General features: G+C 42.4%; 1 protein-coding gene across 2 annotated transcripts; it reads right to left on the bottom strand.

The window, feature by feature from the left end:
• Positions 1-5,822: 5,822 nt before the first annotated feature.
• Positions 5,823-14,502, bottom strand: LOC125451812 (tubulin beta-6 chain-like). Of its 2 annotated transcripts, none has more exons than XM_048529417.1 (4): positions 14,375-14,502; positions 13,661-13,769; positions 13,356-13,466; positions 5,823-7,068 (listed from the first exon to the last, which is right to left on the bottom strand). In XM_048529417.1, the coding sequence occupies exons 1-4, from the start codon at positions 14,429-14,431 to the stop codon at positions 6,002-6,004; spliced, it is 1,344 nt and encodes a 447-aa protein (XP_048385374.1). In that variant the 5' UTR covers positions 14,432-14,502; the 3' UTR covers positions 5,823-6,001. The 2 variants fall into 2 exon arrangements, with proteins under 2 accessions (XP_048385374.1, XP_059502221.1); XM_059646238.1 differs by lacking the exon at positions 14,375-14,502 and adding an exon at positions 13,952-14,332.
• Between the last annotated feature and the right edge of the window lie 989 nt (positions 14,503-15,491).

The raw sequence follows: 15,491 nt of genomic DNA, 5'->3' as shown, positions 1-15,491 counted from the left end.
AGGGGGACGCTATGTTCTGTTCTGAAGAGGAAGCTTTAACTCCACATGAGCTCTTGTTTTTCCTCTTGCCTTAAAAGTTGCCAGAACTGCTGACTTTCTCCAGAATTTCACATTGTTAATTCAGATTTCAGCTTTTGATTTATCAGTATTCTGCTAATAATTGTTCCAAAGATTTCTTAGTAATTTCAGAAGTTTTCTAATCTCGGTGTAGTGTTGACACGAGGTTGTTTTGATTTTTTGTCAGTTACTATATGTTGTATTCCATCTCACTCCCTTTATTAAGCTTGTGCAAATAAATAAAGGGATAATTAATCAGTTATTAGGCTACTGCCATCAAACTTGCACTCAACGGTTACAAGTTAATTTCTAAACAATCCCCAGCCTTTCAGGAAATTGACAGAAGTATGTGCAGGACCTTGAAATCGGACCCCATTCCAGGAAGGATACATGACCGCTAAAGAATTCTGGGTAATGCATTATTTTACAATGATCACAAACTTTAAATAATGCAAAGTATTATTAGCACTGCAAAATGTGACATTACGGTTCCAAATATGAGGGTTCATGAGTTATGCAAAGAATGGTGTATCCAAGGATGTTAGAAAGTGTGTGAAGTGCAGTTAATCATACATGTAGATCCCGCAACAGTTATATACCCATTAGGGTTTAGGAGTATTTGGGATAATCTAATGAAACATAACAGTAAGGAGTCTTGAAACAATGAATGCTGAGAGAATGCTTCCTCTTGTGGTGATGTCTAAAACAGACGCCATTTAAAAGTTAAAGAATGAAATGAGAATTTATTTTCTGCTAGGATGTGGCTGTTCTGTGGTGTGCAGACGTTTCGTTAGCATTCTAGGCAACACCATCAGTGCAACCTGTAATCGAAGCATTGGTGTTTTGCTGTGTTCTGAATTTATATGATCTCCGGTGTGGTGGGCCTTGTCACTTCCAGTTATGTTTTTCAGCAGTGGTCTGCGGACAAGGTCTATTTTTGTGTTTGTTAATGGAGTCCTGTGTTGAGAACCAGGCCTCCCTTACATGTCGTTTGTCCCAGTCTCTCACAATGAGGGCTATCAGTTTATCAAAATAAGTGAATATTGGTTGTGTCTTTTTACTGCCAGTTGGTTCTGTGTATCCTGGTCGTCAGTTTCCTCCCCTTTATTCATTACATTGGAGAATTGCACTTGCTACATGGGATTCTGTATATCATGTTAGCCCTGTTTACTGTTGGTTTGGGGTCTTTTTCTGCCAGGGTCATTCCTTTTTGAAATTCTCTTCCCTGAGGGGCTGGGTCATTGAATGTATTCAAGGCTGTTAGTGTTGCAAAGAAACTTTATATTTAAATTGCTGGTAGGACTTCCAAGTTTTGAAGGATTGTGAAACATTGACTTCTAGTTCTATGGGGATATCTGGAATTGTTTTCAAAAGCAGTCATTGAAAGTTTGTTGTGGACTCTGGAATTTGTTTTTAAATCAAGCCTTCCTGCAGATCACCTTGATTCAAACAAGGAGGTAAAAAACAGCTGCATTCTAGATCTGAGGGTAACTGTCCTTGGCATCAAGCCTGTGATTGACTGAGTCATTTGAGAACCCCTATGGAATCTGGATGTGAGTTTGCTCGCTGAGCTGGAAGGTTAGTTTTCAGACGTTTCGTCACCATTCTAGGTAACATCATCAGTGAGCCTCCGACGAAGCATGGCTAAGCTCAACCATCTGTAGCTACTTCAGTAATGACCTTCCCTCCATTGTAAGTCAGAAGTGGGGATGTTCAATGATGACAGCACCATTTGCAACTCCTCCGACACTGAAGAAGTTCATGTTCAAATACAGCAAGATCTGGACAATATCCAGGCACAGTCTGACAAGTAACATTCTGGACTCAGTGCTAATCTAACTATCATTCCCTTGATATTCAATGGCATCACCACCACTGAATCCTCCACTATCAACATGCTGGGGGTTACCATTGACTTGAAACTGAATTGGACTTGCCACATTAAAACAGTTGGTACAAGAGCAAGTCAGAGGTTTGGAATGTTTGCAAGTAACTCCCCTCCTGACTCCCCGAAGCCTGTCCACCATCTACAAGGCACAAGTTTGGAGTGTTATGGAATACTCCCTACAGCTATACTCTCAATATGGTCTGGATGGGTGCAGCTCCAGCAAAACTCAAGCTTGACACCATCCAGGACAAAACAGCCTGCTTGATTGGCACCTTATACACAAATAATCAGTCCCTCCAGCATGTGCATAGGTGCAGTATTGTGTACTATCTATAAGATGCACTGTAGAAGCTCCAAGGCTCTTTAGATAGTTTCTTCCAAACCCATGATCACTTCCATCTAGAAGGACAAGGACAGCAGATACATGGGTTCATTACACTTCCAAGTTCCCCTTCAAGTCAATCACGATCCAGACTTGGACATATATCACATTTTCAATGTCATTCAGTCAAAATTTTGGAGCTCCCACCTTAACTATTTTGTAGGTATACCTGTTCTAAACAGACCACAACAGTTCATAAAGGCAGCTTACCATCATCTCAAGTCCAACTGGAAATGTCTAATAAATACTGGCCCAGCCAGCGACACCCACATCTTAAGTGAGAACAAGGTGATTATTTAAAAGCCATCTTGATGGGTACCTGAATAGGAAGGGATTAGAAAGATATGGACAAAATGCTGGCAAATGGGACTAGATCAGTTTAAGATATTTGGTCGACATGGATGAGTTGGACCAAAGGGTCTGTTACTGTGCTACATAACTCTGACTCCATGGTGACAACTACTTGCTTTGCTGGGACTGGTTTTGCACAGTGACTGGCTTGGAGATGTTTTCCTTAACCTGTTTAGAGATGTTATTACTCACCTCTGGAACACCTTTGATATGGTCCCTAGGTCTCCTGGCTTAGTGGTAGTGACACTACCACTGCACCATAAAACTCCTAGGGACTAGCTTGAAGAGGTGCTTCCATCATCTGGTTAAACTGCAGGAAATCGTGCTTTGAGTTAGGACAGCCCAACTCGTGTGTCTCATTTCTGAAAAGGAAAGCTCTTTGGTGAGTTCAGGATGAAACCTACTTTTTAAATGTGATTGAAGAAACATCTTAAGATTGTATATCCTGAGCAAGGCTGTGTCTGCGAAACTTACAGGCAACAGTTTATGATTAGTGACTTCACCATACATGCCAGGACACCAGAGTAACAAGCTCTGAAACATTTTACACTAAGTTTTTGCCTTGTGGAATATCCTGCTGGCAAAAGGTTTTTTTTTTGGAAATCCAGTCTATGCAGCGAAAGCCTTTATTCTCTTTTTCCGAAGTACATGTGTTTTTTTAGGATTATTTAGAGGGATATTCTTCTATATTACTGACTGACAACTAACCAATTATAGCATCTTGCTTGAATAAGGTTGCTTTGATAATAAACCAATAAGTGTGTTTACTAAGAAATCTGGTTGATTGTTCCTTAAAATCTGAAATTAATAGGTATTGGCCATCTTGATAACTGGAGAAAGTACTTCTTGTTATGGCGTAGTTGGCCTAGCAACAATGATCTCTAGCCTCCATCACAACAGAGTGAAGGGATCAATTAGGACAATGAAACTGAAACCAAAACCAGATCAATCATGACCCAGATAATAAAATGTGAGGCTGGATGAACACAGCAGGCCAAGCAGCATCTCAGGAGCACAAAAGCTGACGTTTCGGGCCTAGACCCTTCATCAGAGAGGGGGATGGGGGGAGGGAACTGGAATAAATAGGGAGAGAGGGGGAGGCGGACCGAAGATGGAGAGTAAAGAAGATAGGTGGAGAGAGTGTAGGTGGGGAGGTAGGGAGGGGATAGGTCAGTCCAGGGAAGACAGACAGGTCAAGGAGGTGGGATGAGGTTAGTAGGTAGCTGGGGGTGCGGCTTGGGGTGAGAGGAAGGGATGGGTGAGAGGAAGAACCGGTTAGGGAGGCAGAGACAGGTTGGACTGGTTTTGGGATGCAGTGGGTGGGGGGGAAGAGCTGGGCTGGTTGTGTGGTGCAGTGGGGGGAGGGGATGAACTGGGCTGGTTTAGGGATGCAGTAGGGGAAGGGGAGATTTTGAAACTGGTGAAGTCCACATTGATACCATATGGCTGCAGGGTTCCCAGGCGGAATATGAGTTGCTGTTCCTGCAACCTTCGGGTGGCATCATTGTGGCAGTGCAGGAGGCCCATGATGGACATGTCATCAAGAGAATGGGAGGGGGAGTGGAAATGGTTTGCGACTGGGAGGTGCAGTTGTTTGTTGCGAACTGAGCGGAGGTGTTCTGCAAAGCGGTCCCCAAGCCTCCGCTTGGTTTCCCCAATGTAGAGGAAGCCGCACCGGGTACAGTGGATGCAGTATACCACATTGGCAGATGTGCAGGTGAACCTCTGCTTGATGTGGAATGTCATCTTGGGGCCTGGGATGGGGGTGAGGGAGGACAACTCGTGATTCCAGACCCACTGCAGTATGCTTTACTGTCCAAAGTGGCCTGGCAAGCCCCTCACTCAGGTAGTAAGAACTGCTGATGCTGAGTCAGAAATAACAGCGTGAAGCTGGAGGAGCACAACAGGCCAGGCAGCATCAGAGGAGCAGGAAGCTGACATGAAAGCTAACATAGGTGAGGGGCAGTTTTGCATCGGCTACAAACTCTAGCCTTGTCAGCAATGTCCATATCCCATGAAATGATCCAAAACAAAACACCTCACAGAGGCAAGAGAGATGCAGGTTTTGAACCACTTTGGGTCACTCACAGGCATAACTACCCCCAAGAGTAGAACTGAAGTGAATGGTGATGAGTGGCTCCTCCAGTCACCTCAGGAACAAACACGGAGAGGAAGCAATTGCAATTGGCAGCGGAGGCAGCAGTTATAGAAGCACTTCATGGCAGTGAGGGAACTGCCAGGCAAGGATCAAGAACTTGGAGGCTACAGTGCAGATGGATGGAGGACAGGGGAAGGATTTGGGGAAAAATTCACAACAGCTAGTTTCTGCTTGACAGGGGGTTAGGTAGAGGAAGGCTTCAAAGTTGATTTTGGTGAAAGTGGGGGAAAAGTTGTAAAAGGAAGAAATGAAAAGACAGTTTTAAGCCAAGAAAACTTGAAATCACTGGCTGTAATGAATTATCTACAGTTGTTCAGGACATAAATGTGAAAGTAGGGAAAGAAAATGCAGCAAATTTTAAATAAACATTAAACTGTTGATTTAAATAAATATCAAACTCTAACTTAAAAACCCAGCTCCTTCCTGGTAGTAAAGTGTGAAGCTGGATGAACACAGCAGGCCAAGCAATGTTCATCCAGCTTCACACTGTTAGCTTGGATTCTCCAGCATCTGCAGTTCCCATTAATCTCCTTCCTGGTAGTTTCCAGCTTTGTGAACAGAAACCTAATAAAAGGAACATGACTACCTCAAAATCAAGTAGTATGTTTGCAGTGATGGTTTCAGTTGCAGAAGTGTGTCAGTTATTCTGAAAGTAAAAACTTATCCTCCTGCTCTTGGAGCAAGTCAGTCAAACACTAATGTTTTGGAAATCACTACTTTCCTTGGAGTTCTGTGATGTTAAATATCAAGTTGACTAGAAGAACTCATTTAAATTCTGCTTGAATTATATTGATTGTAGGCAATAATGCAAACAGCAAATATTACATCAAAATACTAAGTTAGAGAATGTAAAGTACCCTTGAAATAAATCAAGAAACCCAGTTCTATCAAGGTTTGAAAGGCACAATTATTCTGATCTATTCAGAATGTTGAAGTTTCAGCACAAGCATTACAGCATTTTAATTAATTGAACCTGATACAAAACAGTCGCTATTGTGTTTATTGATCTACAAAGTTACTTGCAATGTTCATTGTTAATTACAACAAAGTTCAAAATCTGTAAGAAACAAAAAGGCACTTGGGTGATAGACAAAAGTAACTTTAAATTAGAATGTCACATCTTTTAACCCAGAAAAATCACTTATCAAACAGTGTATCAATTGTTTCATTGAGCCTCATCCAGTTCTTCCTCATCCACTTCAAAATCCTCACCTTCATCAGCTGTGGCATCTTGATATTGCTGGTACTCTGACACCAGGTCATTCATATTGCTCTCTGCTTCAGAAAACTCCATCTCATCCATTCCTTCACCAGTGAACCAGTGCAGGAAAGCCTTTCTGCGGAACATGGCCGAAAACTGTTCAGAGATGCGTTTGAACAGCTCTTGAATGGCTGTGCTGTTCCCAATAAAGGTGGAAGCCATTTTCAGGCCCCGTGGAGGAATGTCACAAACAGCCACTTTGACATTGTTGGGAATCCATTCCACAAAGTAGCTGCTGTTTTTGTTCTGAACTGCAAGCATCTGCTCATCTATTTCCTTCATTGACATGGCACCACGGAACACAGTGGCAACAGTCAGATAGCGTCCGTGGCGTGGGTCGCAGGCAGCCATCATGTTTTTGGCATCAAACATCTGTTGAGTGAGCTCAGAGACTGAAAGAGTGCGGTACTGTTGACTGCCTCGGGCAGTCAGAGGGGCAAAGCCGGGCATAAAGAAGTGCAATCGAGGGAAGGGCACCATGTTCACAGCCAGTTTCCTCAGATCTGCATTCAGCTGGCCTGGGAAGCGCAGAGATGTGGTCACACCACTCATGGTTGCAGACACCAGATGGTTCAAGTCACCATATGTTGGAGTGGTGAGTTTGAGAGTACGGAAACAGATATCATATAGGGCCTCGTTATCAATACAGTAAGTTTCATCTGTGTTCTCAACTAACTGGTGAACTGACAAAGTGGCATTGTAAGGCTCAACAACAGTGTCTGATACTTTTGGAGATGGCATGACACTGAAGGTGTTCATAATTCTATCAGGATATTCTTCACGGATCTTGCTGATCAGGAGTGTGCCCATGCCAGAACCTGTACCACCTCCCAGTGAGTGAGTGAGTTGAAACCCCTGGAGGCAGTCACAATTCTCACATTCCTTTCTTAGCACATCCATCACCGAGTCAACTAGTTCAGCACCTTCTGTGTAGTGTCCTTTGGCCCAGTTATTCCCTGCACCAGTCTGTCCTATTAGTCAGAGACAGGTACAAAGTAAAGAACAATTCTACAGGTTGACTTAATTCAATTAATGTTAGAAGTGCACTACTGCTCCAGACAGCAAACCTAAACAAAATCCCAAGTTACACTTTCATAACCAATAAAACTGTTTGTTCCAAGGCGACACTAAAACCAGTTTCTTCTTACATCAACTTCTGTAGTCACATTTACACTAGAGGCTTAATGGCTGACCTTGACTCATTAGTGAAAAGTACAAGATTTATTAATTTCATGTGGATTTTAAACATAGAAGGCAGGATGGATAGGAGAGCGATAATGGAATCCCAAGTTTATTCCACTCTGATGGAAGCTAAATGAGTACAGGTACTTTGTGGGATGAATTTCATTACCTACAAGTGTCATCTCAACAGTTTTTGGTCTGTCACCATTGGAAAAATAAGTAATTATATCTTTTTCCAAAAGGCACTACTTTTTAGAATATATTGTGTTCAACAATTCCAGGCAAGTAATTAGGGAATGCAAAAATACTAAGAACAGTAGCAGTAACTGTGAACCTGGGAGTGAACAGCAGTAACAGGACAGATGCCTAGAGAAGGAGTCAGGCAGAGCAAGCATGGGGGTGAACAGCAGGATAAATACCTGGGAGCAAGGTCAGGGTGAATCTGGGGTGAACAGCAGTGTGTTGAGACTTGGCCTCTTTTGGGAGAAGGAACAGCAGCAGCTGTCACCAGCTCAGTGGCAGCACATGAGCTCTGTTGTACAGCATGGGAGGGTAGAGTGTAGGCAAATTAGTAGTGATAGGGGATTCTTACAGACTGGCACAGATAGACAACACTTGTTGTCACAAGCAAGACTCCAGGATGGTAGGTTATCCTTGACCCTGTCACCAGGGATGATGTCTCTGTTGGCTTAGGATATTCTGAAAGTGCAGGGAGGTTGTAGTCCATATTACTACTAATAAAAAAGTTAGAAAGAGACAAGGTCCTGCAAAGGGAGTTAGGAAGTTTAAAAATATCAGGACCTCCAAGATTGGCCTGTGACCATATGAGAGACATAACAGCTCAAAGGGTAGCAGGTTTGCTTCCCAAAGAAACCAGTGAACTAGATGAATTTGCTAACAAGTGACCAGATTTGTTGAATTCAATTTGCCCCACTGCCAAGGCAAGATTTGATGGTGTTGTTAGTGATTGTATTAGTTAGCTATGGGTAAGTTGGTGTACCTACATCTCTAATTGGAATTACCCTTCCACAAGGGAAAATGAGATCAAGTCCTCACTACGTCAGGTAAACACAAATGGGACTTCAGACATTTCAGATTGAATTCCACTTTACAATATTGCTATTCCACAAAATCAGACTGAAACAACACTGAAGTGGATAATCTTTGTTTTCCTGTTATTTGCCTCTTCAGCTGTTAAATTATCTGAACTCCAGACAATAAATCACAGTCAGTTGACCGAGGTCACAGCAACAATGCTGAACAAGCTGAACAGCACTGCTGAGATCAGCCACACTGTAGCTCAATCAGACTTTTCAAAAGAGTGGTCTACAGCTGGAAAATAAGAGTGTTGTGGTCATTGCAGCTGAATCATCTCATTGCACTGGCCAACTGGTTTCCACAGCATGTCTTTTCAGAAAAATTGTGCATGCTTAAGTCCTCTGGCAAAGAGGTGAAATTTTACACCCCACCCCAAAAAAGCCATCTGGGTTCTACAGGATAAGACTTTAATCTATCACACAGACTAAATCCTACAAGCCACCCCCACCACTCCCATGTGATTCATATAATGGGGCCAAGTCAGGCTACATGTGATTCATATAATGGGGCCAAGTCAGGCTACAACAGCTGCCACACTGCAGCCTGACTTAAAACAGTTTTGAAGACTAAGCTTCAAAACATGAGGGTCACAGGCTCAAAAGTTCTGCGTGCAGGCATAAAAAAATCTGCATCATTCCTTTGCAGTCATGTCATTTGCACATTCACACTGATGCCTATATTTGTAGAGAACAGAAAGCAAGACTCCACCGCCAGAACACTGAGCAGTTAATTGGTTTGGAGGAGTTTCTCTGTGCTCTGACCTACAGACACTATGCAATTTCAACACAAGGTGGCTATGGCATCATTGACAGTTTTTAATATCCTGTAGGATACCACTGTCCAAAAAAACAGGACTGTCTCTCCCATTCAGTGGAGAAAGCTCAGACTTGTTACAAAAAAAACAAACTCTTTCCCATTTTAGAGATAGGAAGTTGCCATTTTATATTAGACTCAGTTTATGCATTGTGCAGCTTGTGGGCTGTGCATTCTGATGGTGTAGAATTTTAAAAACACTGCTACTGGAGGTTGTAATTAGAGCCATGACAAACATGAAAATAAATTCACTTATTCCAAATTTAATTTACTGCATATTGTCCTTTAAAACCTGTGTTTAGTTTCATGTTCCCAGACATAGTGGTCATGTAACAGAATATTAACTTCACCCCAATGAAGATTGATATGTCTCTCCTACCCACCCCCAGCTCAAGATAAAAATCAGAGCTAAGTACTGTTTTCTATCATAATTAGGAGTGGCAGCTAAGCTGGACCATTATTTTAAACAGCAAAAAATTGCAGATGCTGGAAAACTCTCCAGGTCTGGCAGTACCTCAGGAGAGAAAGCAGAGTTAAAGTTTAAGGTCCAGTAATTTCCATGCTGTAGGGATTCTAATGATCCCTGCACCCTTATTCAGAACTGTTCCAAGTTCCAGCTCACTGGAGCGGACGCATCTTTCTTGCCATTATTTAAAATGGGTTCTATTTCAGATTGTTTGGATGGAGAATTAAAACCTTACTAGTGAAAACAACATGGACCTTTAGTAACTAGAACCTATTTTAAGGTCATTCGATAGATCTATACCAAGCCATTCAGCTTTGTATTTTAGTCAACAGAAGACTGTCACTGGCAGAGCCAATATTTGTTTCCCATTCCAGGTGAGCCACCTTGAACTGATGCTGTCCTTTTCCAGGAATTTGATCCAGTCACAAAAAAGGAGGAGATCGACATATTGCAAGAGAAGATCATGTGAGACTTGAAAAGGAAATGGGAGCTCAGCAACAGAAGGCTGAGACCCAACGTCAATTCCATTCAATTCAACGACAATTACTGTCCTCCAGCAATTAGTTAGTTTAAACTCTCTCCTTTTGGTACAAGGAGGAAATAAACATACATGTAACCCCTCCCAAAAACAACAAACACAGGTTGCTGCTCTCTATGGTTAAATTCAGTTTTAAAAAGGGGGCTTACCATTAAATCAAATGGACAGGTCAATTTATAGTAAGGCAGGTGAAAGATTAAAGCAAGTCCTTCTGACAAGCACAGAACACTGTTCCAAAATGAAAAGTTTATCTCCCCATTGAGATAAAGAACACTATTATCCCACATGCCTGCATCTTTGTAAGAGGAGAGGCCTTCACTTGTGAAAAGGGAAAAACAGGGTCAATATAAAAAATCAATACCACCAATAAGAAGTTAGACTGAAATCTTTACCCAGCAAAGAGTTAGAGCATAAAACTCACTGGCTGAGAAAGTGATCAAAGTGAATAGCTAAATCAGTTAAAGGGAAGCTGGATATACACAAGGTAGAAAGCAAATGGAAAAACATGTTGATAGGGAGAAAAGCAACTAATGTGGATTTATAAAGACCTGCATAGACTAGTTCAGCTGAATGGCTCATGTGTCTACTGTAAACAGGTTGTTCCAAACACATCCTCCCAGACTAGTCTCAGGCTTGGAGTGCTGAGAGGAGAGACACATGCACATGGGGTGATAAAGTGTGGAGCTGGATGAACAGGTCTAGGCCCAAAGTGTCAGCTTTTGTACTCCTAAGATGCTGCTTGGCCTGCTGTGTTTGTCCAGCTCCATGCTTTGTTATCTCAGATTCTCCAGCATCTGCAGTTTCTATTATCTCTACCAAAAATGGGGATCACCCCACGTGCACAATCATGAAGGCAATCTGCAATGGACTTTGATTATAATAGCAATTGCAATAACTGATCTGCCCAGTGTGTACAGGAATGTAATTTGAACAGTTCAGTGGGCCTTTTTACGTGCTGGGCTGATGATTAATTACACAGAAATACATACTTGGCCCTCGAGAGAATGTGGCAAATGCCAGAGAGGCAGTTGAAATTATATAAACACATCAGGGTTAGAGGAACAGAAGAGTAGGTGAAAGTGTATAATTTGAGAAAGATGACAGACTAAGCGAGTGGCAAAATCATGGCAAATGTATTTCAGTGAATACACAGTCAGTGAAGATAGGACACAGTAAACTCAATGGGGATTGAGAGATAGGACAGGAGGATATGCTATTTCAGGTGCCTACATGATAACAAAGTACACTGAATGTAATAAAGGGAGTGAAAGATTGGATTTCTCTAGAACTCAAGGAGGTAGAAGATTGGTTCAGTTAAACAAAGCTCTAGTTAAATCACATCCAAAGTCAACTGAACAGTTCTTAAAGCCACACTTTCTTGAGAAGCCTATTTTAACTTTCAAGAGCAATATAGATATAGCAGAATGATACTAGACACCCAGAGTTAAATTACAACAGATTCCCAGGAATTTAAAGAGAGGTGCTCTGATCAAACTTTAAAAGGTGAATCAGTGGGTAAGAAAAAATAATCTATTTCTGGCAGTTAGAGAGCCTAGGGTGAAAATAAAAACCAGAATCTGATCCTTCAAGATTAAAAATTTATATAGGGTGTAGAAATTTGGAACTTTTCCCCCAAATGGCAATTGATGTTGAACAAGAATATACTTTCCATCTCAAATAACCTGCTCATATGAAGGCATGTGCAGAATTAGGTTAAAGATCAGCCATGAATGAGTGAATGAACAGACTTGAGGGGCTGAATGGTCTACTATTCCACAGAAATCCATTGGAGGTGTTTAGAATGAAGCAGGTGAATTAACACCAGTATGGACCCCTGGGTTGAATGGCCAGTTTCCATGCTGAATTGTATATAATATTGAGCAGTGAATTTTCTGCTGTCACCCGACTCTTGTATAAAAGCCAATTTGACCGTTGCTTCATTGCTGGCTCTTCTGATCAAGCTAATCCTTTTGGGCATTAGTGTGTCATTCAAGTTAGACAAAGCAAATCACCAACATGCTCTGGAATAATGCAGCAGGCACTGCAGCACTAGTGGAGGAACAGTTAGTGTTTCAAATTTGAAATCACTCACCTCAACATTAACTGTCTCTCTCCACACAGATGCTGCCAGAGCCTGTTGAGTTTCTCTAGTATTCAATGTTTTTATTTCAGCTTCCCAACATACATACGCATTTTGCTTTTATTAAAAGAAACTCACCATCTGGAATTGGATTATAAATTGCTATTCCTTCATTGTCACTAGGCAAAAGTTCTGGTACTTCCTTCCTAACAGCACTGCAGGTATTTCTAAACCCCAAGGGCAGCAGTGATTTAAGAATTCACCCTTGAGCACAATAGGGTTGGGCAATGAATGTTGGCCTAGGCAGGAAGGGCCACATCCCATGGACACACAAAAGATTTGCTGTAAAGACTGTCAGGAGTTGATACAAGAGCAAGTTATTGCAGATGCGTTTGTACTGAAAACAAAAAGCTGCTGGAAATCAGAGTTCTGATTAAAGATCATACGGACTCAGTGCTCTGCTGTGGATACTCCCAGACCTGATTGCCAGTTTTCTTTTGTTTTCTCCAGGAATTAATATTCTCAACAGTATTTCCAAAGCCACTCTAGTAACAAACTAGACTGTAGTTATTTTCTAATCAACTTGTTTAGATGTGGTATGATACATCTCTGGAACTAGGAGTTGAACCGAGACGTTGCTGTTCAGAGGCAGAGACACTATCATTGTGCCCCAACAACTTTACAAATTAAGTTACGGCAACTTTCCACCCATTCCCCAGACCCTGGTGGTATGTCAGTTTCTACCAACTTCCCGTCCTACGATTTTCCTAACTCGCGGCAGTTTTTTTTTGAGAACTGTGATCTTTCCTTACACCCAGGTACACGTAGTTTTCTGACGGGGAAGGTTTTTTTGGTGGACAAGAGCGCTTTAAACGAAGACTACAGCAAATAACTGTCGCTATATTTCATTTGTACAACAGCATTGCCAAACGTCAGTGACACACAAATTACTCACTGAAAGAGTGAGACCCTTTTGGCGCAGCGGTAATGTCCGTACCCCTGAGCCGGGAGACCCGGGTTCGAGTCGCCACCTGCTCTAGAGCTGTGGACTATGACAGTCCCTCGGGAAAGTACTACTCACCGAAGATGAAGTTATCAGGTCTGAAAAGATGTCCCAAACTACCCGATCGGACACTGTCCATTGTCCCCGGCTCCAAGTCCAATAAGATGGCCCTCGGAACATATTTCTGCGCTGAAAAACAAATCAAACTTTTACTAATTAAAAAAAGTGTGATATGAAGAAACGAGTCGAACTTTAAGGCGTCTCTCCACAACACAGGCGGTAGCTTTATTCCATCCACCCCCACCCCACAGAAGGTGGTGTGTCTCAGGAACGAAAGCAGCTCGAGTTAGGATTTGGGGCGCGGGCTGATAGAGTGAACTTACAGGTCGCTTCGTTATAATAGACATTAATCCTCTCCAGCTGCAGGTCAGAGTCTCCGTTATAACTGCCTTCAGGATCGATCCCGTGCTCGTCACTTATCACCTCCCAAAACTGGGGGGGAAGGAGGAATAAAACAAACAGATAAAAGTTAATGTCGAAGGAGAAAGTTTTTTTAAAAAGCTGGGGAGGTGTAACTTGTCTTTCTCTTGTTATTTAAGAGGGCCGGTCTGATTTTAAAAGACTTTAAGGGATATAATTAATCTTTTCACTGAGTATCTCTGTGGCGAACGCACTCGACCATGTGGAGGAGATATATAGCTGCAAGTCCAGTCTATGCCACTCCCTGCGCTCAGGGGCTCCCAGAGAGAGAGAGAGAGAAAGAAAAACTAGTTGGAATAAAGAGGTACAGACTTCCTTAAGTCTAAAAAAACAAAATCAGAGCAACTGCTTCGGAATACAGCTCCCTATTTTATTTCTTTTATTTATACTGTCTCCTTCAAATCTACCAAAGTCTGACTGAATTTTCGAAGTCCCATACGGACTTAAATGAGGAGATAGGTCGGGGGTGGGGAACCTACACACACAGCCGTCAATCACCTTCCTAAATTAAATTAGGGCTGGGGGCGGGGGGGTACGTATCCAGTAAGTCAACGCCAGATGAATCCGGATCAGACAGATTCTGTTCCACACTGAGAATACAAAAGGATCCACCTCACCTTGCTTCCAATCTGGTTGCCACATTGTCCGGCCTGTATGTGGACGATTTCGCGCATTTTGCTGCTGAAGGTATTTTAATTTTTGTCTGTCTTTTTTTTTCTTCCCCCCTTACCCCCGGCTCACTGGCCTCCCGCCGCTTCTCGCCCTCATTTATATACTGGCAGCCCTTCTCTCCTCCACCCCCTCTCTGAGGGCGGGACACATCCGAATGTCTGCCTCCCTGCCTGCTAGTGTTAACTTTTATTTCAGTTAAAGAAACATCTTCGGTCTGGAAACAGGATTCTCCGTCTATTTTTCGAGACAGAATTCCAGCATTTATTGAGCTAACACCGGAATTAATTCCCCATCAGGTACCATACTCGTCCATTAGCACTTTCCTCCAGGTCTCCAACTGCGCAGAAGTGATAAATTTTATTGAAAACGGTGCAGAAAGAGGCTCTTCAGCCCATCGTGTCTGTGCCTGTTAGCTGATTGACTATCCCATTCATGTCAACGCCCCTCCGTCCACAATCTCGAATAATTCTTTTCCAGATACCGTTCTGTTTTGAAAGTTGCCAAGGAATCTGCTTCCATCAACTTTTCCAAGAGTTTAATCCAAATAGCTGAGTACAAGAAGTTTCTCCTAATCCCTTCCCCCTTCACATCTATCTGTAATTCTCAATCTGTGTCTTTTTTGATTTGGACCCTCCTGCCAGAACAGTGGTATCTTCCAGTTGTAGTCAGAAAATTATTGAATGATACAAAAATCCATCATGTTCGTTTATCAAGAGTTCAATTCATCAGCTAGTCCCATGTTCCCTTTCCCCACCAAAGCCCTGAAAATATGTTTTTTCTCTTGAGGTGCTGATTCCCCCGCCTTTTGAAAACCTTAAGTGAATCTGCCTCGACCATGTCTTAGACATTGCACTCCAAATTCTAACAAGTCCACTGCAAAATAAAATGATAATGGGAACTGCAGATGCTGGAGAATCCAAGATAATAAAATGAGAGGCTGGATGAACACAGCAGGCCCAGCAGCATCTCAGGAGCACTCCTGAGATGCTGCTGGGCCTGCTGTGTTCATCCAGTCTCACATTTGATTACACTGCAAAATGAAGCTGTGCCTCGAATAAAATG

This window comes from Stegostoma tigrinum, chromosome 5, assembly GCF_030684315.1.
Source record: "Stegostoma tigrinum isolate sSteTig4 chromosome 5, sSteTig4.hap1, whole genome shotgun sequence".
Classification (NCBI taxonomy): domain Eukaryota; kingdom Metazoa; phylum Chordata; class Chondrichthyes; order Orectolobiformes; family Stegostomatidae; genus Stegostoma; species Stegostoma tigrinum.
Note: the sequence above shows the minus strand (reverse complement) of the source record. Positions and strands in the feature narration are given on the sequence as shown.